The sequence below is a fragment of the Netta rufina genome, assembly GCF_964035555.1.
Source record: "Netta rufina genome assembly, chromosome: 4".
In the NCBI taxonomy this organism is placed as follows: Eukaryota; Metazoa; Chordata; class Aves; order Anseriformes; family Anatidae; genus Netta; species Netta rufina.
In genome coordinates, this window is record NC_140127.1 from 37,181,586 (window position 1) to 37,207,860 (window position 26,275).

The window sequence follows — 26,275 nt, forward strand, 5'->3', positions numbered from 1 at the left end:
GGACCATGCTGCTGAAGGCGGCTTTGCTGTGGGCAGCCAGATTTAGAAAGAGGGATTAAGATCCCTGCCGGACACAATAAGTAGCAACATTACAAGGAGTTTACAGGAAATGTTTTTAGGGGAATATAGGAGGGCGCGTTTACGTCGCTCTGAAAACACTGGGTGAGATTGTGTTTCATTGTCCATGGAAATGCAGTAATATTTTTGATCCCAGTAGTAGATTGGTGCCCTCCTTTTTTTACACCTTGAGTGCTGTGTTCAGCTTTGGGCCCCTCACTACCAGAAGGACACCGAGGCCTTGGAGCGTGCCCACAGCAGGGCTACGAAGCTGGTGAAGGGCCTGGAGCACAAGTCCTGTGAGGAGCAGCTGAGGGTGTTTAGTCTGGGGAAGAGGAGGCTCAGGGGAGACCTCATTGCTCTCTATAGGTACCTGAAAGGAAGGTGTGGGGAGCTGGGGGTCAGCCTCTCCTCACAGGTAACTAGTGACAGGACTAGAGGGAATGGCCTCAAGTTGCACCAGGGGAAGTTCAGGTTGGCAATGAGGAGCCATTTCTGCTCAGAAAGAGCAGTCAGGCACTGGGACGGGTTGCCCAGGGAGGTGGTGGAGTCACCGTCCCTGGGGATGTTCAAGGAAAGGTTGGACGTGGTGCTTGGGGACATGGGTTAGCGGGTGACAGTGGTGGTAGGGGGATGGTTGGACCAGCTGAGCTTGGAGGTCTCTTCCAACCTTATCGATTCTGTGCTTCTGTGATCTACATCTGTAGATATACACATGCACGAGCTGTAACGAGATCCCCGCGAGGAAGGGGCAGTGACTGCCAGAGAGGCAGCAGCGCGGTGCAGCAGTGCCAGCTGCCTCTGGTGCCAGGGAGCAGCAGCTCGGAGCTGCGCAGAGGTGAGGGCAGGCAGCGCTGTGCTGTCTCGTACATCACAGGCCGGTCGGCTGCACCACTAAGTTGCGTTTATCCAGAAAGGCTGTCGTCTCTGAAGACATCAGAAAGTGGAGATCTGCCATTTCTGGTGGGTAATGAAATCACGGCGTAAAAATGTGATTCTTCTTTCTGATTTGAATCTGTCTTTGGCTTCCAGCCCTTGTATCTGGTTTTGCCTTCTTCACTAGATAAAAGAACTCTTTAAAGGATTTCTTCCCTCGTGAAGGTATTTTTATATGCCATGGTCAAAGCGTCTCTCAGCTTTCTTTGAGGTAAGCTAAATGATTGAGCTTTTTAAGTCTCTCACTGGAAGACGCTTTCTGCCTCAAATCATTTTTGTGTCTTCTTTTTCTGCTCTGGCTCTAAAATGTAGGTGCCTGACTGTACACATTTTTTCTAGCATCGTTCTTCTAATGCAGTATGCAGGATAAGCCACCTCCTGGCTTCTGTTTGCTCTTCTGTTCTCTGTATATTCAGGGGTTGCATTATTTCACATCATACCACAGAACGGCACAGCGAGCTCATGTTTGACTGTCTGTTTTGCACGTTAAGATGCTGCTTTAAAATCCTTGTTTTTTTGGAAAACACCTTGTCCCTCGAGGTGGCATACCCACCCCTGATGGTTTCTGGTCCCTGGGGTCCTGCTCTGATCCCTGGGCCTCCAGCAGAAGTGGTGTGAGCTGACAACATTTGAGGGCTGGAGGGCATCGTCTGGTGGTCCTATTGCTGGTCTTGGCAGAAAATGGTGTGACTGCTTTCAGCTGTGGTTGGGAGAATGGACGTCATGCAGAGGGAACAAATCACTGAATGATAAGGAGGAGGCACGTGTAAGATTTGAGACAAAGAGGAAAATATCTTTTTTCCTTCCCCTTTATCCTCTTTTTGAAGTCACTGTACACACACACCACCCTGAACTCCGAGGAGGACCCCTCACTGCAGTAGATACTTAGAAATAATGTGGGCAGAGGCACGGATGAAGCAGCTAGGTCCCTACAGAAGTTTGCCTTACTGGGTGCTCTACAGCTACGAAAACCTGCCCAGACGTGTCATACAGACCATTTGGAAATTCTGCCTCTTTCTTGGCTCCACGAATGGAAGCTCGACTCTTCCTAAATCCGGTCTTACTCCCAGGTGCAGGGCACTTGATCCTGTCCCTGGGTTGCATTGGAAGGGGGTCGCCGAGACTGTGGGGAGCACGGGGGTCCCGCTGGGTTTGGAGCTGGGCACGGCTGCCATGCAGCAGCAGGTGAGGAGCTCTGCTCCCGGACACCAGGGAGCATTTTCCTGCTGGCAGGGGCTTTCTGCCCGGGCTGCGCTCCTGTTTTCGGGACACACAACCCAGGGCTGCTCCCGGTGATGTCAGCGGGGCCTTTCATCATTGTTTGGGAAGAGCTTTGGCCAAAAAAAATGGAAAGGAGCAGAAATATTCCGGGCGGGAGGGTGGTGTTCTGGCTTGATGAACGCCTGGCCTTAGATCTGTTATTAAAGCTGGAAACAGGAAGCTTTTGCTGTGAATAGCCAAACTCCTGTACCCAGGAACGGCTGAGCGCACCGCTCTGGAAGCGACACCCCCGTGCTAATCTTCGTGTTTCCTCCAGCTGCCGCACGGGTTCGTGTCAGCTGGCGGGGCTTCCTTTGGGGCTTTCTTCCCTTCCCGACCCCGCAGCTTGCAGCGTAACGCCCTGCGGGACCGAGCTGCGGCGGCACCGCGGGACGGGTTCGTGCCTGCGCTGCTTCCGCGTGCGCACGCAGCGAGCCAGGACACAAGTCCTGCAGCAAGGCTCTTTTGAGGCAGATTCAGCCGGGTTTGGGGCTACAGCCCTGGCAGCAGCTGCACACAGAGGGTTGGGGGAGCCCCTGCGGGTGCCACCTCCGGCTCCTATTCCCCCCCCCAGGTTCCTTTCCCTTGCAGTAGCTGCAGCAAAGGCTCCGTGACTTGGCAGCACGGCCTCGCTGCTGCCTATAAATGGAAGCAGTTGGCTGGCCTCCCAGTATCACACGAGATAGCCCTGTGCAGCCTTATGCAATCCCCGGCCTGATGACTTCATCGGGAGCCGGGGGGGACGGGGTGGGAGGGATCCTCAGAAGGGTGCTGCGCGTCCCCCCGGGCCCCACAGGATGGGGACGGTGGCAGGGTGAGGGCAGCGAGGGGAGCGTCAGGCCACGAGCCCACAAAATGTGGTGTGAGGAAGGAAAGGGGGGGATGTGGGAAGGCTGTTGGGGTGGGGAGGAAACTTTCAGACCGGGGGGATGTGTACATTGGGAAGGGAAAGCAGCCAAGTACCGGAGAGCTGCCTCTCAGCAGGGAGCCCTTCGGGAACTACCGGTGCAAAGTAGAGATGTGGACAAATTGTATTTTCTTGTTATTACCTCAAAAGGGTCCTTGAAAACCTGACCTTTGTGACCCCGAGCTGAGCCGAGCCGTGCTGCCCCGGTCTGGCAGCGTCCCCTGGTGCCGATCCGATCTGAGCTGTGCCGAGCCGGGCAGCAGCACGGGGAGATACGGGGGAAACGCGGGCTGGGGGAGGAAGGTCGGAAGGAGAGGGCTTCCACAGAGACTCTGGCATCCTTGCTCCCTTCTCTTTTTCTTTTCCCAGCACTAAGAGGCAGCTGGGAGCACAAAGAGAAAGCAGGGGGGGTAGGAGAAGGTACCTGTGGCATCACAGATGCTCGTGTCCTCCCAGTGACGAGCTTTTGGTCCTTAGCTGTGGGGTGAAAATCATAAATAAAGACGTTGTGTGCATAAATCCTGAGCTTCTGGTGCAATATAGGGGGAATTAGGGCTGTCCACTGTGTGTGCCTACAGCCTCAGCTCCTGAACCCAGAGGCCTGCGTGATAATGCTGGTGTGGGGAAAGGGAAGGAAGTGGGAAGGGAGAGAAACGAGGTTTATTATCCCCATGATGACAGAGGAAAACCTTGGAAAAACATCTCTCTCAGGTTACTTAGCCTGAGTGATAATAAACCTGGTGCCTAATTCTGGTATCCTATTATTAGCGAATTGTCAAGTGCTCTTGCTTTATCTGTGGGGCCTCTGAACTCCAGGTTACGATGTGAGAGCCGAGGAACCTGCCACCTGCAGCAGACAGCGTGTGGCACAAGCAAGGACTCTTACTTTCTTCCAGCTCCAGTCCTCGCCCACAGACTCGAGGCATATTGTTAACCAACCGTGATTTCCCCAGCCCGCGAGCGCCCTCAGTAACGAGGCTCTCTCTCTCTGTTTGTACAGGAGCAGCACCAAGTGGGATTGTCTCGGACCACAGCACCTATGCAGCCTTCCGTCCCACCGGGCTCCAGCAGCGTGGTCACAGGCACGAGCTCCGGGGGTCCCTTCCTGGGAAACCAACCGCAAGCAGCCATCATGAAGCAGATGCTGATTGAGCAGAGAGCCCAGCTCCATGTGATGGAGCAGCAGAAACAACAGTTTCTCCGAGAGCAGAGGCAGCAGCAGCAGCAGCAGATCCTAGCAGAGCAGGTACAACGTCTGTTTGTCTCGAGCTCTGCAGCACGTGCTGGTATGGCAGCATGGGCACTACGGACAGTACAACACCAGCCCTTCGTTGTACATTCAGTAATTCTCTCTCTGTGGCTTACATCATGTTTTTTTCAGCAGTGGTTATCAAAGAAGAGGCATCTGCCTCAGTCCTGCCATGACCTTGGCAAATACTACGCCTTTTCCTAGCTGTGGACATGGCAATTGCATGGGGTTTTAGACACTGGGAAAGTTAGCTCTTAACCTGCTATCTCATGATGCGTTTAGTCTGGCAGAAGCAGACTGGTACAGTGAGAGTTGCTGCTGCTCTCCCCTGTAATCAGGCTCTGCTTTAACTGGAGTTAGAACTTGCACGTGTTGTATAGCCGTAGGAGTACTGATAGCCTTCCCCTTGTTGCATGGTCCGTATGAGAAAGAGAAGAATTCTCCCCCAGTGAACAGGAAGGATGCTCCTAGAAATACTCAGGTAGAAGATGCATGAATTGGTCCAGGGGTGAACAAATGCATTGTGAGGATGCAGCAATGATCCCCACACACGCATCAGGCCCATTCAAGTGCATACACCTGGGAGCCAGTCACTGAGAAGACAAGTCTAAAAGTCAGTCCTTAAGCTCTTGGCTTTTAGGTGTGTGCCCAATGAGATTTCCTTTATCTTTTTGATCATTTGTAGCACATGTTTACGAACACAGGGATTAGTACTTGCTTCTTTCCCATCTTTGCCATTACCTTACCTTTGTTACTCAGCTTTGGTTTTGAACAAAGCATTTGTACAGCTTTAGATGAAGTGAAAAGATACCCCATTCTAGTAACTGCTTAGTCAAGTATACTCTAGGCTTTGAAAGCTCTGAAAGCTTGTTTTTCTTTTTTAAATAGCCCTCAATTCTGTTTTAGATGCATGAGTATTCATAGAAAATAACCACAGAAGGACCAGTGTGGTCTGGATCAAGCGATGGAGGCATTTTGCAATTGCCAGCTCCCCAGATATCATTCACTGAAATACAAGAAGAAATGTGCCTTAGTAGCCATTTCTGGTTTGGCTAGGTAATGGTCGTAGGACACGGTTCTCAGATGAGGATGCGGTATTGCTTGCAGCTGAGTGCAGGTGGGCTGCAGTCTGTTACCAGGAATAAATACATCCAGACCTTGTCAGGGCTCAGGAAAGGAAGGGGTGCGTGGATACAGCTGCACTTAGACCTAGGTGAACGCAGATATGTCATATCCCTTCCTCTCTTTGCAGTGTGAAGACAGTCCCGTTTGCACTTTAGAGGTCAAGATGAAGTGCTTGTAAGCAAGGAGAGTTGATTTTAGCCTCAGTGCTTATTCCTTTCTGAACCAGAAAGAGTCCATGTGCTGAGTAGCCCAAGTACTCTCAGGAGCACTCTTCAGTTGACTCTGCTTGTCTCCAGAACAGCTTGCTAGACAAGAAACACTGCAGTTCTGCTGCCGTACTCTTGTCACCAGCCCCTTTCCAGCTCTCTAATTAATTAATCATCTTTTTCTCTTCTGCTTTCTTTCCCTCCTTCATTTTCAGCAGTTGCAGCAGCAGTCACATTTGCCTCGGCAGCACCTGCAGCAACAGCGGAGCCCGTATCCAGTGCAACAGGTCAATCAGTTCCAAGGTAAAAGTCATGCTCTTTTTCCTAGATTGGAGACAAAGTATGTCCCTGCAGCGGGCATTTGAAAGTTCATGTGTTTTGTGAGGACATTTTGTGTTTTGTTAAGCAGTGTGCCAGAACAGCAAGGCAGGCTGTTGCACACTTGCGCATACTGCATATTTTACAAAAGGGAAATGACCAGTTTTGAATATTTAGTTATGTTTCTAATTTCCTTTCTGCTCCACTCAGCAAAAGCTGCATTTTTCATTTGACATCAGTTTTGTCTCCTTGATTCCTGTGTTCTATGGATTCATCTTGTTTGACTTCACTCATCCTACATTTTTTTCAGCTATTGTCTCTCCCTGTATCCTGGTTTTACTCCTCTTCATTTCCCACTTTGTTTAATTTGATGAGCAGGGACTTTCAGAGAGGTCATCCTTATCTAGAGAATGACCAAAAGAAATGTCTGATAAATGCCAGGTGTGGAAAATATAGAGAAATATTTGAGATGAAAATGGAGATTTTTGTAATGAACACAAAAAAGCAAGTATTATTTCGGTGTGCTCATAAGTAATTGAAGAATGCATGGACAATCATTTTGGTTTAGGAAAAAAAAACGTTAATTCTGAGCTTCTTAAGTGCAAAACATCAGCTGAATGTCTTCACTGACCATGGATTCTAAATAAACGTGGAAGTAACATGTTCAGTGCTGTGTATTCATGACAGTTTCACTTAACTGCAACAGAAAACAAGAGAGGCAAGCATATTGCAGTTCTAGTGTTCAGGAAGTGAACAGGCAGCCAAATCCTCTGCTGATATATAACAGGGTGGCTCTTTCTAATTGCCTTCTGATTCTTGTCTTTGGCAGCATAAATTCTATATGAAATGATTTTTTTTCCCCAATAATTAATTTGCAAAATCAAAGTGTATGTGTGTGCACAGTCATGCATTATTTGAGAAGCATATGTAACATCTTTCTATACTAATGCTTCTTTGAAACCTTGCCTTCATATGTATTATTTAAAAGAAATGCAGAAGAGAGTTCAGGCTAATGTGTGACAGAGCAAGGAATTCATTTTCATAAATGAACTCATTTAAATACAAATATTTCACCATTTTTTCTGTTTAGTCACGGGAACGCAATCCAGTGCAGTAGGTTATGTGTGAGTGAGACCAGAAGGTGGCCCAACATCTTAAAATCTGTTACATCTCTCTTTTAACTGCTTCTTGTCTGAACTCCTGCCTCTTACGCAGAGCACAGTAGTATAACGTGAACCACCTGCTGGTAGTGAGTCCCTTGGAGGTTTTCAATGCCAATTTCAATTCAAAAGTAGCTAGAGAGACATTAAATACATTTTTACCATTATCTGTACACTTCAGCACTTGATGGAATCACTGTAAAAAAAGACATCTTCTAACCTTGGAGGAAGGAGATGATCTAAATTAAAAAATATATATAAGATCAAGGGGACCCCAGTGCCAATCACTAAAAAACCAGCTTACCTGCAACATACATAAAATAAAAGCTGCCAACACATTTGCCCTGTGCAAGTGAGATCAAGATGGACTCTCTTCATGCTAAAAAAAGGTTTGTTTGTCTATATGTTGGAGAGTTGAGCTAACAACATCCTCCAGAAGCTTGTCCTGCTGCAAGAAAAAGGAGGTGTAGCCATCCACTGCATGATGTGTGTGAAACTATGGGAATGACACTTCCTTTCTTTGTACCCATTTCTCATGGTAACCCAGCCAGCTTAAATAGCAGGGCCTAGTATCCTCTGCTCTCCACAGACATTCAGGTATGTTGTCTGCTACAGCAGCTAGGGCTGATTTAAGAGCATCCTGATTTTTCATACAGTTTCTGACTCTTGCAGCAACTTTTTAACGTCTACGTTTTGCATGTACTAATATTTGAGCCGGGAGTAATTGCGTGCGTCGTGCTGTTGGAGTATACCTGCAGAGTATTTTATTTAGTTCGGTATGGTATTGACTCAAAACCACAATGAACCCATGGCATCATCAGAGCTCCGGTAATTGTTTTTAAATAAAGGTAGTAAATACAGAAGCATATTGGCTTCCCAGAAATCGATAGCTTCCCTCACCCCTCAAAGGAAGACACAAGCATAGTTCAGTTATCTGCCATGGTGTGGAATTTAACAAGGTTAGGATTTTCTGGTTTCCCATCACTGGCTGAAGGTGGACTAAAATGTGCTTATAATATCGATTCACTAATACACTCTCCCTGCTTTAAATGTCCACAAAAAACAATTTTTCTTCTTTCCAAAGATTTAATCAGTAACAATGATATAGAAAATCCATTCATTTATGCCTCCTGAGCTATTAAAAAATTGATTGGCCTTCTGAGTCTGACATTTCCATTTTCAAGGCTTACTTTTGAAAGACAATGGATATATTTAAAAGAGAGCTTCAAACAGTTAACTGAAGTTCAGCTCTTTTGCTTCCATTGAATGCAAATGGAAGGTTTTGCATTTGCTCAGTAGAAGCTGATTTAGGTTTATCTGAAGAAGATTGAGTGCTACCAAATGACAGTGTGCATGCAACTTTCCAAAGTCTTAGGGACTAATTTTTGCACAGAGGAGTGTGCCTGTTGTCACTCACCCTGAAGAAAATAAAAACACCAAAAAAAAAAAAAGAAAGACTCATATTTACTTTTGAAAGGGAACTTCTACTTCTAGGTCACTCAAAAAAAAAATAAATGTTTGGTGACAGATAACAGAAAGACAGGCCTGTTTTACCCCTTCAGCACCAGTGTCTTTATAGCATAAGTACCTGAGAAGCGTATTATCAGGTACAACCAACCATGGCTGTAATCACATACCAGATATGGAATCACGTTGCCTTGATTCTTCTAGAATTCAAAGCCACGAATCTCTTCGGGTACGAATCCCAAAACAGTCATAACTGAGAATTACTCAGTGAGTAAATCATTGGCCTTTTGACCTTGCCGGCCTTACAGGAAATTAGGCTGCCCATCTGTATCAACAGCACTCTGCTGAGCAGTGTCCCACTTAACACACTGAATGCATGACACCATTGGTGATTCCTGTTTAGGGTAGCACTCAAGCTGTGTTACCTCTCACTTCCAAGAAGGGGCTTGGTGGGTCAGCACTGAGGCTGTAGCCACAGTGATGTGGAGGACGCATAATCTCCAAAATGCAGCTAACAATAGGCAGCAAGTGTGTCTCCCAAGGACAGTTAACCTAGTTCTCTGCTAAACTTCACATGAAACAATATCCACTCCAAAAGCACAGCAACCTGAAATCCTTCTGTGATGCAGGAGGCTTCCACGGATTCTCTCTTATGCAAAGGCGTGTTGATTTGTGTAAGTTTTACAGGATTGTGGTTCTTTCTTAACCTTGCTGCCTTTTTGGTGTAGGTTCTCCCCAGGATATAGCAGCTGTGAGAAACCAAGCAGCACTCCAGAGCATGAGGACATCCCGAATGATGGCCCAGAATGCGAGCATGATGGCGATGGGCCCTTCCCAGAACCCGAGCACGCTGCCCACCACAGCAGGCCAGTCAGACATGAGCATGGCTCCCTACAGCAACGCCTCTTCCAGCCAGCCAGGAATGTACAGTATGAGCACAGGGATGAGCCAAATGTTGCAGCACCCAAACCAAAGTGGCATGAACATGGCACATAACGCAGGCCAGGGAACAAGGCAGCCTGCCTCCGGACAAGCGGTGGGAATGGTCAGCAATTTTGGTCAGAACATGCTGGTAAACTCTGCTCTTCCCCAGCATCAGCAGCAGATGAAAGGACCGGTGGGCCAGGTCTTACCCAGACCACAGGCACCACGACTTCAAAACCTGATGGGGACTGTCCCACAAGGAACACAAAACTGGCAGCAGCGAGGCTTGCAAGGCATACCTGGAAGGACTAGCAGCGAAATCGGGCCTTTCAATAATGGCACAACGTACCCGATGCAGCCCGGGCAGCCAAGGCTGTCCAAGCAGCATTTCTCGCAGGGACTTAACCAGACAGTTGTGGACTCGAGTGGGACAGTGAGAGCCCTGAACCCTGCGATGGGGAGACAGCTGCTGCAACCACTACCAGGGCAACAAGGAGCCGGCCAGGCCAGGCCAATGGTAATGCCTGCAATAAGCCAAGGTGTCCCCACGATGTCTGGTTTTAGTCAGCCTCCGACGCAGCAATTGCCAGGTGGTAACTTTGCTCAGAGCGGCCAAGGCCAGGCCTACGAGAGGAATCCCACTCAGGACATCTCTTACAATTACAGTAACGAAGGAGCAGGGGGGTCCTTCCCCAGTTTAGCAGAGGGTGCAGACCTCGTGGACTCCATCATTAAGAGTGGACCGGGGGATGAGTGGATACAAGAACTTGATGAGTTGTTTGGAAACCCCCAGTGAGTGGGCTTGTATAGTCTGGAGCTTTGGTTGTTACGTTTGGAAAAAAAACAGAGTCGGATGTGCTCCCCATCCTTGGATTGTTGGTTTTTTTGTTTGAATTGGTTTGGCTTGGGGTTATTTTGTTTGTTTTCTTTTGTTTCTAATCGTGCAAACCGAGCTGATCTGTAGCCAACGTTGGAAGATTCAGGTGACGATGGAAACATCGGTATCACAAGACTTCCACAAGCAATCTCCGTTGCACGGCAGCACCCGCTGCACGGGTGTGGGGCAGGATGGGGAAACTGGAAAAGCCAGCGGATGCCTCGGGTAGGGAAAACTTGGTCTTTCCCGACTGAAGTGAGGCTTCATTGCACAATGGTGTGGGGTGGTCCCAATATCTCCCACCTCATGTAGCTGTAAAGGCCGCAACTTTCAGAGTAGCAGTTGAAAGCGGCCAGGAGCAAAGCCTAAAAAAGCCCACAGGCGATTGCACAGGCCCCGGTCAGAAACGGGCTTAGCGCTGGGTATAAAAGGCCTCAGAGAGCCACGGATGGGCTCTGGGCTGTCAGAGAGGACACGCAGCACACAGGTGACAGACTGAAACAGTCACAGAGAGGTCACCATTTTCACTGCAGAGCGATAAAAATCCAATAGAGGTGTAGCAGAACATAAACTTGGCAGTACAGTGAGGACAGTTTGATCACAGGCTGGAGATGGCTTCAGTGGGTGGGTTAACGTAACGAGCTATGTGGTCCCCTTGGGACTTGCAGTAGCACGTCCCTGTCAGAGCACTTTGCTCTGCTGTATCTGCTTGTATCTATGCCTGCTGCCTGGGAGAGCAGAACAGCGGCTGAGTGGTGTTAAAGGGCTACAAGGTACCAGCGAAGGTCTTAAGCAGGTCCCTGTCTCTCCTCCCTCTCCCATGTGTTTTCATATGTTCCCCTGCTGTCCTTCAGTGTAAAACAAGGTAAGCTCACTGCACTTTTTCTCAGGTGAGCGACAAACACCACAAAGGGGCAGGGAGCAGAGGAGAAGACAGGAAGGAGGGAACGTACAGGGAGGGCCTGGCAGGCAGAAATGAGTTTCTTCTCTCTTGAAAAGTGCAAGATTGGCAGGTAGTGTTACCATGGGGTGTCTGGGCTCTCGATTTGACATTATGTGCTACCTGGTCTTCTGTTTTAAGCAGGTGCTTGGCCTAATCTCCCTGGCTTGCTGGAATAAAATTCAGTGCGGTATTTGAAAAATGGGAACTAAGGAGGGACTACAGCAAAGAGCATTCATGAATGGGTAAAATAGTTGATTTAGGTATTAAAAACACTGGGTCTGCCCAAATATACTTATAAGCAACAGAGATGTATCACTGTCTCCACTGTCTATCTCCACTGTGTGGACCGGCGCTGAGCAGCGCTGCAGTGAAGCGGTGATACGGCTTCCAGAGACGCCGGCCATTCTGAATGCCTAAGGCAGCGGTTCCCAAGCCGTGGTCTGAGGGCGAGGGAAGCTGTCCTCAGAAACCTGCCATCTTTTCAGCTGGGAGCTGGCCACCAGGGTATGTGGGGGTGCTTAAAAAATGGTAACGGTAGTCCACAGCCCGAAAAGTTTGGGAACTGATGCTGGCCTCCAAGAGCACGTTATGTGCTCTGTGGTGAGAACATCTGCAGTGTACACATGCTGAAGGCCACAGGAGCGAGGGGCTCAGTACCTGGCACCTCTGTGTCCTCCCTTCCCCTGCGGGGTATCACTGTGCATCGCTTGGAGGAGCGGGGCCAGGCAGGCCTGGGGCCACACCAGCACCTGGGTACGTTCCCTGCGGTGCTGCGACCCCTCGCAGGGCCTACCCAGACACGGGTTAAATGCTGTACTGTAGACAGGACAAGCTGTGTTTTTAACTTGGACTAGCTGGCCAGGGCGAGCTGTCAGTTCAGCTTGCCTTGACCACCAATTTTTTTAAAAAATCCTTTAGTTAGCATTCTTTTATCTAACCCCTTTTTAAAACACAGCCGAGGCCCCATTCCAGTTCCTGCTGAAGATGACAGGGCTTTGCCTGGCCACAGCTTCAGCTGGAGCTGGGCCGGGCCCTAACACAGCGCAGGACAGCACCAGCCACAATTTGCAGTCCACAACCACCTCGTGGGCTTGTAGCAGGACGAGCCTGAAGGAAGGGGCAGCAAGCAGGGAGCCGGGCACACAGCAGCCAGGGGTTTGGGGACGCACAGCCACCACCCCGCAGCCCTGACCAGGCATTTCCGTGCGTTAGGCAGATGCAGGCTTTGGTGAATGAACGCTGGTGAACACCGAGCCTCTATTGTTGTAAAGCTTCCTCCAAATACTCCGTACTGGGACCAAGTACTAGAGAGGTAGATTTTAATAGATTTGGGGTTTTGTTTCTTTCTTTTTTTTTTTTTTTTTTTTCTTACTATGGTGCTGATGTATATGTAATGTTAAAAAAAAAAAAGTTATTTGTAAATATGTTTTTACAATTCTACAGATATCACTGGGTCTACTATCTGTAAAATATATACATATAAAAATATATATATATACTGTTTGTTTAAAATAGAGTATTTTTATTTCATTCCTTAACTCATCCTTACTGCAGTGGTATTGCACTTCAGATGACGTCTAATTACTAATTTGTACTGTATCCCTGATGGCAACTTGCTCCATTTTATTCAGATTTTTCTAGTTTTCTGTTTTTACTTTGTACATTAAGCATTGCTTATTTCCTTTTAAGACCTGTACAGAGCTCTGAAAATGTAGAAAAAAACTGATGTTAACATACCACTTTTAAAGAAAAAAAGAAAAAGGATTAAAAAAAAACAACAAACAACAAACAAATAAAAGATGGTTATCTGAGTCTTATATAAGGCTGGTTTGTGGGATTATGTTGGCCCTGATGGTCCTGCAGGCTGCCCTGGGGAGAAGGGAAGGGGCCCCCAAAGGCTGTGCCAGCAGTGGAGCTATGGCATCTCAGTGGCACCCCTACATCCCTGAAGGTTGGTGGGTGCCCACAGGGCGTGCTGGAGGCAGCAGCCACAGGTGACTGCAGTTAGCTGCCAGTGGGTTAATTGCACAGCCAGGTGTAGGCCATTTCTCTGAGGTCATTGTACCTCAGCAAGGTGTGCTATAAAAGCCCATGGGTGGGGGTGAGGCAAGGCCTATGCTTGGGCAATCGTTATGGGGGATCCTCTGGCTTCCTTCAAAACCTCCCCAGGTTCCTGCCTTTGCTCAGCCAGTGCCATGTGGTAAGGAACCACTTTGGGGGGAGGGCGCAGGGTGTAGAGTCCTGTGGCTGCAGTCTGGAAAGGTGAGGTGAGCTGTTCAAGGTAAATCCAGGTGGGTTTCAAGACCCTACACCAGTATCTCCATGTTTCCACCCTACTGGAGGGTCCCGGCAGATGGGGTGCTCTACGCGCAGCTTGCAGAAGACCGGCTGGTTTGGGTAGCGTGTGTGGCTGGGCTCCAGGTAGACTTCAAGGTGAGGTTCCCCTTCTCTCTTTCCTGTCAGACCTTTGCTGTTTTAAATGCATCTCCTAGCAGGTGAGGTTCCTGTTGATCCTGTTGCACTCCAGCTTTGTGCTGCTAGATGATACCTTGTGGCCTTACCCCATGGTTTTGGACATGTGAAATTGTCTGTGTGACAACAGCTTATTCCTTTCTGTGGTGTAGATGGGTTATGGGAAGCTATCTATAAACACGGCAGGCATTATAACAGGTAAGCTTTGAATGGAATAGTGCTGAGATACCTGTTTCTGAAGCTATCAGCAACTTCTGGGCCTCCTGTAATCTGTGTTTCAGGCCTGTTGGGTGACTTGGAGCTTTGTCCTGGTTTTCCTTAAGGTGGTAGCGCTTCCTGCTGCCCATATCTGTCTGAGGCCTCGCTGGCAGGAGTGTTTGCTGCCTTTCTGCCCATGGGAGGACAGTAAATGGAAGCATTCCCAGTGATCACTGTGGTTGTTAAACCTGGTCCTGTTTTGCTTTTTCCCTGTACTCAAGTGCCAGTGAGCTGCCTGTTCACTGCTGTGATCTGCTCTCCCCTCAACAGCCCGTACTGCCCCCCAGTCTTACACCTATCTACTTCTTTCCTTTATTGTTTCTAATGCTACTTTGGCCTTTACCACACACAGGTACTAAGTTATGCCCCTTAATCATGTTAGAGTGACTGTGAAGTGCCAGCTTCTGCACATGCAATGTATCTGTTTTTCTTTCCATGTGGAAGATTATTAGGAACCTGATCCCACACTCAATTATTTTGTGCTCATGTTATCAACCCTAGCAGACTTTTAGAAAGACTGTGTTCTCCATACAGGTCTGCCTGAACAGAGCTGTAAACATGGTTAGCATTTTTGGTCAAATTCTATATTCAGAGGCATAGCAGGGAAGGCTTCAGCTTGCTGGCTGTAGCTGGCATGAGTATATTCAGCATTCCCTGTGTAGTTTGAATTATCAGGAGCTACCAAGACAGTCAGTTATGGTCTTTGCATCTCTGTTCTTCTACACAGTTTAAATTTGTCATCAGCACACTCTAAGCCCTTGGTGCTAAGCCATGACTTCCCCCCCTCTCTTAGCAGAAAGCTGTTTTCATAGTCAGTTTGCTTTTCATTGTCACTTTGTTTCCTAGGACTTTGGCCATGCTGGGACATTGGTTTAATCTTTCCCACACCCCAGCCATCTGTGCCCTCCTGGGAGACAATGAAGGAGACCCAATTGTTAGCTGAGCATCTGTGCCTTCTCTTTGTCTGGGCTGGGTCTCCCTCCTGCAAGTGGCACATTGTGGGGACAGCCTGTCTTGAGAGGCTTTGTGTGAGAGCTGGGATCTGCCTACAGGAGGGCCCCACTTCTACCAGAACGGTGTTTGAGCATGTGCTGAACTGTAAATGTGTGTATAAAATCAAAAGGCCTTCGCAGAAGTGTAGGGTCAAGTGCAGCTTTCAATGTCTTGCAGAAGAAAGCAGTGTTTCAGTATATGCTTAAGCAGCCTCCTGCAGTGGGATTGGATATACTTGCAAAGCTGGGACCTTGCAGCAGCATAGTGCATCAAATCACTTTCTTACATTTGTGCAGAACGGATGGCACTGCTGGTGAAAATGAAGAGGAGTGAAGGAGGACTACACTGGAGGCACTGAGAAGGCCGAAGGATGCTGGGTAAGATGGGCTCTTGCTTGCAGTGCCAGTTGGAACTAAGTTTCTTAGAGCTAAAACCATAAATTCCCTATGTAATTTGTTTAGAGTTTACAATACTGTATGGGAAATCAGAGCATGTAGTTGAAAATGCAGATGTGACATGCCAATCTGTCTTTATGACTCTTCTTCAACAGCACAGGGAAGAAAGAAAGCATAAACGGCTCAGAAAAAGCATGCATTTTACACTGCAATGGGGTGCTAGTACAGAGTTGGGATACTTTATTCACATGCACCTTATCTTTGTTGTGTCCAGGGAAACCATCTGCATTATCTACTTATCTTCTCTTTTTAAAATAGTCTTCAGAACATTTTACTTAATTTCTTCATGATTCTGAAGTTCAGGTATTCATCCAGAAAGCTGTTGACAATCCCAGCTGCACCCAGGGTTATCAAGCAAGTCAGAACTATCAAATTCAAATAAAAACCTGTTAACCTAGAAGTAGAAAGAAAAATAGTGTTACAAACTGTACGTGGTGTGTTTACAGTGAAACTTGCTGCTTGCCCAACTCAGTTAAGAAAAGCTCTTTACATTCAGAGAGGATCATTACTTACTTTGAGTGTTTTGGTAATTAACCTTTCCCACATGTGACTTTTGCTAGGGGAAGACTCCTAATAATGTCTACAGGGAAGCTCTTCCCCCACCCAGTGTTTCTACATATTCATGTGAAGTTGGGATCTTGTTCCATGATGACCTACCTCATCACATAATGTGAGCACCTATAGGGAGAGCCACAAGCCAGCATGAGCACCTCACTGCAACATTAGATTTAGGAGTGTGGGAGGGAAGATGTCAGGGCTGGAGGAGAAAGAGGTGTGCATGTCTCTTGTATCAGCACCTGTCGGTCAGATTCTCCACTGAGCTGGGAGGTCTGGTTTTGTTATTACTCTGCCTTGAAGATGGATTTTTGAACTGGGAAGGAAGGGTGTGATCCTGAAACTTGGCTATTAGGACACTCATTGGGGATGGGGGTCAGATTAGTTTATCTGTACCAAAATAACTTCATCAGAAGAAGCCTGGCCAGCAGGTTGAGGGAGGTGAGTCCCTTCTTCTATTCTTCTCTTGAGACACTCTCCCACCCCACCTGGAGTACTGCATCCAGGTCTGGGGCCCCCAGCACAAGAAAGATGCAGACCTGTTACAGCAGATCCAGAATAGAGCCACAAAGATGATCAGAGGGCTGGAGCGCCTCTCCTACAAAGACAGGCTGAGGGAGTTGGGGTTGTTCAGCATGGAGATGAGAAGGTTCTGGGGAAACCTTATAGTGGCCTTCTGATACTTCAAGGGGCTTTGCAAGAAGGATGGGGTGAGAGTTCTTTTAAAAGGGCTTGCAGTGATAGGACAAGGGGTAGGGGTTTTAAACTGGAAAGAAGATGGATTTAGATTAGATATAAGGTAGAAATTCTTTACTCTGAGGGCAGTGAGATACTGAACCAGGTTGCCCAGAGAAGCTGTGGATGCCCCATCATGGGGCTTGGAACAACCTGGTCTAGTCGGAGGTGCCCCTGCCCATGGCAGGGGTTGGAACTAGGTGGCTTTTAAGGTCCCTTCCAACCCAAACCGTTCTATGACTCTGAAATGTCAAACTACCCCACAGGAGTCTGAGAGAGCACCTCAGCCCTGAAGCAGAGGTGTTGACAGGCACATGACAACAGGAGCCTTCTTCTGCACACTCTGTTGGGCTCAGTCTTAGCTGCCTCGGTGCAGGCTCTAGTCCAGTAGATATGTTGTGGGAGTTGCTGCTGGACTGGCCTCTGCAGGCAAGGAAAAGTCTACGGTGACAATCCCATCTCATAAGCGTAGGAGGGAGGTCAGAGGAACTCATCAGCCTTCTGTTTATAGCTCCCTATATGCATACCTGCAGAACCCCACTGGTGTCTAAAGTCTTGACGTGTAGCTTTTCAGTACACACAATGTCTAAATGCAAATGAGAAAATGGTGAAGTATGAGATGTTCTCAGTGTCAGAAGAGCATGGAAAAAAGTCTTGAGCCTAGCCTTCTAATCATCTCTTGGAGCCAGCTGGAGGGAATGAAAGGGATGCAGCTCAATGGTGAGGGCCTGTCCGGTGCAGAAACCAAGTAGAAGGTGCACTTAGCTCTCATGTGCTTAGAAATCCAGCCTTGGCAAAACTGAACTGCAATTCATGTAGCCTGGTACACTTACATGTGTCATAACCAGCTCCTTGAGCTCAGGCCACGTGGGCAGGTTTGTCTTTAACTGCCACGCCTGCAGTTGGTGATTGCAGTTGAGATTTGGTGTGCAGGCTGATTACCTTTGTGCTGCAAGGCCTGCTGGAGGCACATGGTGTGTGCTGGGGCACAGTCCTGCATGCCTGACTGGTGCAGAAGCACCTGCTGGGGGTTAGCACAAGCAAAGCCATTTCCCAGGGCTGCCACACTGACTGTCAGCACCCTCTGTCCAATGCAAAGAAATCAGGGTTTCACCAAAGTGTAAAGTCTAATAATGAAGCCAACCACTGTTCTTAGGCTTTCTTGGCAGGATGAATCTCTAGGGCCTACAGTGATGAAATAAATCATGGGAAAGATTTCTTAAAGCTTTTTTTAAATGAAGGACTTCTTATCTTCTTGATTTATCTAATCCCTTCTGCTGTCTTTTTCCCACTTATTTTGAGGGCTCTGTTCCCCAGATTTCCTTTATAGTTGCTGATCTTCTGGTTGGTGCTCACTGCATCTCTTACTAGGAGATAAAGAGTTATCTCTGTATATTTTAAAAAAAGAAAAAAGCTCTGGAAAAGAGCTTCATTCTTAAGCAACAGCTCCTCAAAAGAGGGTAAGGGATTGGTGGAGGCTGTCATGAAGAGACTGACAACATCTGTATACAAACTGTGGAAAGTAGCCCCACAGCCCAGCCTTTGCTGCTGCAGGGCTACTCACTACCCAAAAAGTGCTGTTTGCAGTCTGATTGTTTTGCATCTCTCTCTAGAAGCATAGAGTCCAAGACTTTTGCTTTTATGACAAGCATGTATTGTGCTAGCCTCTTCTCATGATTGTTATGTGTTGTAAGAGGAGCCTTAGGTCAGAACACATAAGGCAGGACAGTGGCTTCCATGAAACAAGAAATAAACCGTGTGTTTTTATGTGTGCTTGTGCACTGGAGGGCTGTTCTGCCAGTGTCTGTTGTAGCAGGGTCCATAGTACCAGATGCTGTACGCTTACACTCATTAACTTATGCTTATCTGGAGCTGTGTCTCTTATCTGTGTGGTAAAAGTTCATCAGCCTACAAGGGCAGATGTTTGCTTCACTTAGTGCAATTATGTGGCTAGAGTAAAGGTCTTAATGTGACAACTTGAGGAAAAATGAAAACAGCAGGCAGGCTGCTACTGTGTGTGCCTTGCCCAAGCAGTCTCCCCATCCCACATCCATCCTGAGCTGCAAAACTGCTCCTGTTTTCAACCTTCTCTGAGCCCAGGTGCCAACATGCTCAGCACAAAGCAGGCACCCACGAGGCAGGCATCAAACCTTTCCCCCTTGTGACCCGGAGCACGAGCACCTCTTAACCTAGGCTCCCGCTGTAACAGCCAGCCTGCTTCCCCCAGGGTCTGCGCCTCAGAGCTCTTGCTGGCACTTCACACATGTTGCATTCAATTACAGTCACTTTTCTCTGCCAGTCCTTGGCTCCCTGCCCAGCTTCAGAGCGCAGCCCGGAGCTGTTAACCTGCTGGCAGAGGTGACTCCTTACCTGCCTTTCACTGACTGCGCGTAACCGTGGAAGTACTTGTAGCGGGCGAACATGTACAACAGGCCCAGAACTGCAGCTACTTCTAAGAAAGAAAAGATTAACGGGAAAGAAAATGAGGATCACAGACAGTTGCTTTGCTTATGTTTTCTACTCGCATGTCTCCGGGGGCTCTTCATAGCTCCTCATACCCTAGGAAGCCACGCTGAGGAAAAGCATTTGAAGGAGATGCGAGTATTCAACATTCACTGCAGGAGGCTTTTGTCAGGGGGTTGCTTGTAGGGGTGGGCTGCAGGCCTGTCCAAAAAATCTAACAGCATTCCCTATAAATCGCTCTGAAGACCTGACAGGAATGTTACCCCCAGCCCAGCTCGGTGGCTGTCCCAGGGGCAGAACAGTGGGTCGGAGCACCGTGGCTTGACCCAGCTGTCATTCTGTATTGTTATGGCAGTTCATGTTTAAGGGGAGTATTTGTTTTGGAAAAGAGTTTCTTATTTATGTTGTTAATAACCCGCTTTGCATTTATATAGCAGCTTTTATCCAAGGACACGAGAGAAAGCTGTAGTGAATGTTAGCTTTCTGACCTCCCTGTGGGAAAACATGAAGCTACCTCCGCCTGATAGATGGAGCGGGGTGTGCGGGTCACTCGCGTTATCCAGGACTACGCAGTGCTGGCGAAGCTGCTTATGTCCTCTCAAACTGCCGGAGTGTTACAGAGGACAGCTGTTACTCTGGTCTGGATTAGCTCCTCTTAGCGTACCTATGGGAGATGCCCAGCTGAAAAAATTACTTAAAAGGGCGACCAATGCAGTCCTCTTCTTATGTATGGCAACGCGTGCCTTCCTTGATTCAAGTGTCTGTCTAGGAGCACGTGTACCATCTCCCATCCAGTTTGTTGAGCTAAGTGGAGCTACTCTGGATTTACACTGGAATCCCATATAGCTGCATTCCCTTTGCCCCTGCACCAAAGCAAGAGTTCAGAACGCTTGGACAGAAATGCCAGCCTGCTTAGGTGCTTGGGAAGGCAAAACAGGTTTTCATGAGTCTCCTTGCGTAGCTGAAGTGCAGTAACTATGGCTGGTGATGTTGCTGCTTCAGTGCAAAGTCACAGAGCAAACGAACAAGTCACAGCCCAGCGGTGGTGTGGCTCATCTGGGATGTAAAATCCCACCAGTTAGCTGGCTCGAGCTTCATCTCCTTCAGTCAGGGGTCCAGCCACAGGGCTGAGTGCTCTGACCTGAACCTTCTCGGGCTGTGTCCTCCCAAGGATGATAGCTGTGCTTGATGTCCTGTGAGGATTGTCCCGTAATGCACAAATAAGTGTTAGTGGAAAACATCTGGGAGCTGCTTTTCTGAATGATTCACCCAGAAAATCTTCAGTGGATTTTCTGTGAATGAAAAATATGCCATGTACCATGGCTCCTTGGCTTGCAGAGAACAGTAAAAGCTGGTGGGGCTGTGTGAAAAGGCATGACTAATTGGGGATTTCAGTGCACTGAGCATTCCTTCAGGAAGCCTGGAGTAAGGTAAGAAGTGAAAGGAAGGCAAAAAGATGTCTACAAATAATGTACCTCCTGATAAAACTAATTTTAGAAACTTAAGTAAAACTTCTCAGTCCAAGAGAAAAACAAGAACTGTTTACCTTGGTTAAAAAACCACCCTGTGATCCAGAGGACAGTCAGGAATATTGGATAAAACTCCACGCAGTTTTGTCTGCAGAATAAATTGGAAAAAATGTTACTCTGGAAAAGAACGATGGGTGGGATTTTTCAAGGGGAATCAGCTTTGACATGATTTTCTTCTCACTAAAGTTAATGCTATTGAATCTAGTGGGAGCACAGTCAAGCCGGAATTAGGCACTCTTAAAAATTCCCTTCTTTGTAATCTCAATACAAATATAAACTATTTCAATTATTTTCTGTATATTTAAACCTAAGCAAGGATCTGTATCCTGGCTACATGGAAACGCTTACCAAGGATCCTAACTCAAGTGCCTGTGCAGCAAGGGCAGGCAGGATTTCAAGCACGTGGATGTGATGTTGATCGCTTTCCTCTGTATTCTGCATGCAACTTGTGTGGGTCAGCGTTCCCAGGGCTGTGAGAGGAAGCATGGAGCTGTGTGTGGGCAGCGTGGATTGCTCTGCTGAGGCCAGTGCCTTTATGAAGTGCTACCAGGCGTAGGCAGCATGTGATGGATCTTCGTGTGGTTAGGACAATAGGGGTTTTATTTGTTAACTTCATCAGTTTTCATGCCAGTATTTTGTTGGGACCTCTTTTCTTGGTTGTTCTGAATGAGCTTCTTGTTAATGAATTAGGCAACCTTCTGTGTCTGTCGCTCTGTTATCTAATATTTAATATATTCTACATCTTGTTGTTGTTGTCACCCAGTACAACTACAGTTGCATCAGAAGGCATTGTTTGAAATAACACCATGTTACATATATTTGTGAATGGTCATTAGCTAATCACCAGCTGAAGCCTTTTAGGAGCATGTTGTCATTGTGAACAGGCTGCCTCACAGTTATCTGCTGGCTGTCTGTGCTGCTGCCTTCCATGTGTTGTGTGATAGCCACAGGCCAAGAACTCGCAGCATGGTTTGCTAGATCCAGAACATCTGAGTTCTGGAAGTTACAGGCAATTAGTTCCTCGCCCTTACTTAGGTTTGGATAATCCGATTGCCTGGTTTCATCAGAACTTGAACTGTGTTAAACGAGCTGAATGTACCCTGTTATCATTAAGATAATAGCTGAGCCATTTCAAAAGTGTTCTCTTCATTATTTTTTCATTTCCTGAGCAAAGGATGCAACAAAAAAGGTAATATCTTAAGATAGTGTTTTTGGTTATCTTCTGGGCTGAATTGTTATTCACTGCCATCATCTTCATGATGTCAGGACTTACTGTGCACGAAATGTTCTGTCAAACTCTGGAGCTCCAGTGACAGCTGGGGGCATGACCTTGTGCTTCATCCTTGATCTCCCCACCAGCCAAGCAAAATGACCTGTAAGCAAATATGAAGGCTCAGGGATCACACGCTTCCTCTTTTTTGGGGGGGAAAAAAAAAAAGACAGCTCATTTGAGTTTCTAACACATCTGTTTTACGTTTTTTAATAGCAATCATTGTTCTTCTGTTCTTTCTGCTTCATCTGATGGAAATAGACGGATGCTAGAGAAACTATTTTTTCCTTACAGAAGTTCTGGTCTTGCCTTCAGGAGTAACTTACTTGTGAGGAAGGGGAAAAATTGCCATTTCAGTGCTAGTGGTCCTCACCTGTTTGACTTTAAATGTTTCTGGGTACCTGGAGTTGTTTTCCAAGCCATGTCATAGCCACCTTGTGTGAGAAACTTTTGCTCTACTTTTACCTTAACTTTATTTGGATCTAGGAACAAGACACCCACCTGAGCTCACTAAAAAGACTGTCTAACAGGCAAGCCCAGAGCATGCCTTCTGTTTTCCCTTCAGAGAAGAGTGGCATTAAAACGCAGCTAGGGATATCAGTGGTGCTGCTCTGTGCACATCTTACATCTTTACCTTCTCCCGAAAATGTATCTTTCCTTCTGTCCTCTCCACATGTAAGTAATTACTCGTAGCCTTTCCCTCCAGAGCACCTCGCTACAGCACCTCTCATTGTATTTGTACCCAGCGAGCCCTCCTCCGCTCCCACCCACGCTCCTTGTTGTGCCTGATTCATCCCAGTGTGCCACCCTGCAGCACTTCCAGGGGGGAAGCGTGGTGGTGGGGAGGCTGGGGAGCGTGCTTGCTGGAGACCGAGACTCACAGGAGCACAGGAGTTCTTTTAGAAGTGTTTTCCTGGAAAACACTGAAGTTGCTTTTTGGCTTCTGCCACTCCCGAAAGCGTTGTTGTTGTTGTTTTGTGTCTGGCAAATGCTGCCTGGCTCATCAGCCAGAAGTGGTAGGTGAGTCTGAGTGTCTTGCAGCAAAGGCATTTTTACCCAGCAATGTGTTCCTTCTTTTTTTTTTTTTTTGCCTGCACTGAGCCCTACAAGAAGCCTTACAACCAGTCTGGGCCTCTTTTTTTTTTTTTTTTTTTTTTTTTTTTTTTTTTCCTGCTGAGGAACTAAGGCAACTCACTGCATCCAAATTAGCTCAAAATAAAAAAAGCCTTGAAAGGGTGCTGGACGGAATAAGCCCACTGAGGAAAACAAGGAGATTAAGGCAGTGCAGGGGCCAAACTGTTCCTGTTTGTTCAGCACGACTAACCAAAGCAAATCCCCAAGGCCGTGGTGCAACCCTGGCCTCAGCCATCCCGCAGGCTGCCCTTGGTGTTGCCTGCTCAGCAAGGAGCTTGTCTGGGGGGCAGAGATCGCATGTGCAAGCTGGGGGAGCAGAGGCATGCCTGTCACCTGAGAAGAAAAGGTGAACCCCATGTGTGGAACAGGACAGGTACCAGCCAGGGACTTAAAAAGAGCTGAGGGGGAGAAATTGTTGCTGTATTTCTTGTTCCCTGAATGCAGCCTGCTTTTCAGTTCCATCCCAGTGAAAGGAAAACAGTGATGTAGCCCCAAGCGTGAGTTCTGTGGTTGTTTGAACAAGGGCTGAAATAAATAATAAAGCAATGGGACAGCTCTGCTGCCCGCCCACTGGAGCTGCTGTTGTGAGCACGCCAGAAAGCATTGCAGCAGGAGGAAGTAAAGATTTCCCCAGCCTTTTCCTTCCCCTCCATTGACGTGTTCAATTCTAGCTGGCTAAATGACATGCCTGTGGTAGTTACAAAGCATCTACAACTGGCCTTTGCTGGCCTTTTTTTTTTTCTGCTTTCATTTTCAGGTGGCATTTACAGTTACTGTGTTAATATCTTTACACCAAAAATGCAGGACAAATCAGGCTTTCAAGGAACATTACTCAAATATTTTGTGTTCAAGCCTGTAGAGAGGCTGATACTTTTATCATGGTATATGATAGTGCATGCTAATTTGCAACTTAAATAAATCTTTGAATAACTCATGGTTCTGAGACGCAAAACCTTGTCTTTCTGTATCTCTGATGATGGTTAAGTGAAACCTGACTTGAGCACTGCTTCAGAGAGGTGGTCTTGCCCGTTAGCAGCTTCCTTGCTCAGGACCAGAGGCTCAGCAGAAGAAACGGAGGAGCAACCAGAGCACTAAGCACTGTGCGTGTTGCGTTTTGTTCGCAGCAATTGGTCACGCTCTGCACTGCATCCCATCCCTTACATGAGCTGGTTATAGCACATGCTTGCACTATCAGCTTCACAGCGTTCAGCTGAACTCACGATAGTTGATCTGTGTTGGTTTATCCATGCTAAAACTAAACCGCACTGTGATTTAAATCAGATTAGCAGATCAGGTTCTTACAAAGGTTTCTCTCTGGGCTTGATGTTGGACTGCCCAACGCATAAATCAAAATCCAGGTGATCCTGGCTTTTCAGTGATTTTTAACTAGAGTAACTAATATGGACTAAACATCACAAGAAAAAATGTATTTTCTACCTCCCTTTCCCCTTTTGATATCTGCACATTTCACTGTGTTTTCAAAATGCACTGGGCTCCCAGATAATGTGTGGTTTTGTTTTTAACTCCTAACACTTCTACATTAAAAGTTAAGGCAGGCAAGTTGAGCTTTCACAGAAGTTGATGGTAGATACTGCCAGCAGCCAGAAATAGCAATGTTTTGTGCAGATCACAAAAGTGTGTTGCAGCTGATCTAATGACAGAAAAAGAATGTAAATTCTTTTTACAAAAAAAGTGCTTTCTATTTGCTTTCTGTTGCATTGGACTTTTTTTTTTTTTTTAACCTAGAAGGGGTCACGTTCTCAGGCTATTTTTTTTTCCTGCTAAGGTGCAAGTGTTACTTCAGCAGCTGAGGCTTTCAGAACAAACAATCACATCGCATTCATTAAGTTGCAGTGCTGTAGGTATTTGGAAAAAAGATAAAGCGATTACTTTTCACTTGCTCTTAATCGCATCCTAGTATACTGCAAATGCCTTCAGACATCATCATGATTCCTGATGTAAACACAACTATATGAATCAACATATATAGAAGAAATTAAATACAAGAAGTAAAAATGCTACCACAGCTACGTGAGAGATGCCCATCAAAAAGAGCACTGCAGATTTGCCTGCTTCTTTCCTGGTCCTTGATTCTCGAGGTATATCAGCAGGGGACAAAACTTTTCTTTAAGATCCAAATAGACTTGTAATGAGGAGGATGTACTGCAGAACACCTCCTGTTCTTGCTGCCTGGTGTAAAGGTTTGCTTTCCTCTTCCCTTTCCGATACTTAGTGTGTGTCTGGCTATTCCAGGCAACAGTTTGTGCAGTGCTTTCAGTCCAGCGGTGGTGTACTTGATTTGACAAATTTACTCTCACTTTTTGAGGTTTTGGGTTGCACAGCTGCCTAAATAAGAATCGAAACCAAGACACAATGTGGCTGTTGGGTAACTTCACAGCTAGTTGCGAGCTCTCACAATAGCACGATTCCAAAGAGTCAGCAAACAAAACAGAACTGAAAATAAATTACTTTTCCCCACGGGGAAAAGTAATCTGTCCCACGGAGCCAACTCCCTCTTGGGCTACAGAGAGGGCAAACAGTGCCCCAGTGAGAAGCGACTTAGGAGGTGCCAGGAATTAAAGTTACAGGACAACCGGTTTGTCACCACAAAACATCCAGAATCGGCGGAAACCTCCCCAAGCCCCAGCCCTGCAGCCCCGCAAATCTTACTTTGCTGGAAGGCAGAGAGAAGGGAGACAGCGGCCAGCAAGGTGAAGTCCCCCATGGTTCTGGCCGCTTCCGCGTGCGAGCAGGGTGTGTGTAGGGGAGGGAGCTCGAGTGAGCAATAAGGAGCAACAACAGGTGGGGAATTGCAGTGCTTCTCGGCACCACAACAAAGGAAACAAAATAGCCCGGCTTTTTAAAATGAGTGCAAAATTACAGCCATTTTTCTGCCATGGAAAAAGTTGAAATGCAGCCAGGCGGCTCTGCCTGCGTGAAGGCACAGCGAGAACAAAACCAGCCCTGTGGCTTCAGCTGCTC

General features: G+C 47.2%; 2 protein-coding genes across 2 annotated transcripts in view; one reads left to right on the forward strand and one right to left on the reverse strand.

The window, feature by feature from the left end:
* The window catches only part of MAML3 (mastermind like transcriptional coactivator 3), a 195,314-nt gene extending 182,286 nt beyond the window's left edge, over positions 1 to 13,028 (forward strand). Inside the window, exons 3-5 of the mRNA XM_084286169.1 lie at positions 4,161 to 4,406; positions 5,956 to 6,043; positions 9,414 to 13,028. Of these exons, the coding sequence (XP_084142295.1) occupies positions 4,161 to 4,406; positions 5,956 to 6,043; positions 9,414 to 10,405 (1,326 nt within the window). The 3' untranslated portion in view covers positions 10,406 to 13,028. The remainder of the gene's footprint in view (positions 1 to 4,160; positions 4,407 to 5,955; positions 6,044 to 9,413) is intronic.
* A 2,840-nt stretch (positions 13,029 to 15,868) lies between these two features.
* Positions 15,869 to 26,030, reverse strand: MGST2 (microsomal glutathione S-transferase 2; the record flags this gene model as incomplete). Its single annotated transcript, XM_084285444.1, has 5 exons — positions 25,964 to 26,030; positions 22,163 to 22,262; positions 20,907 to 20,977; positions 19,268 to 19,349; positions 15,869 to 16,001 (listed from the first exon to the last, which is right to left on the reverse strand). The coding sequence occupies exons 1-5, from the start codon at positions 26,016 to 26,018 to the stop codon at positions 15,869 to 15,871; spliced, it is 441 nt and encodes a 146-aa protein (XP_084141570.1). The 5' UTR covers positions 26,019 to 26,030.
* Positions 26,031 to 26,275: the final 245 nt, after the last annotated feature.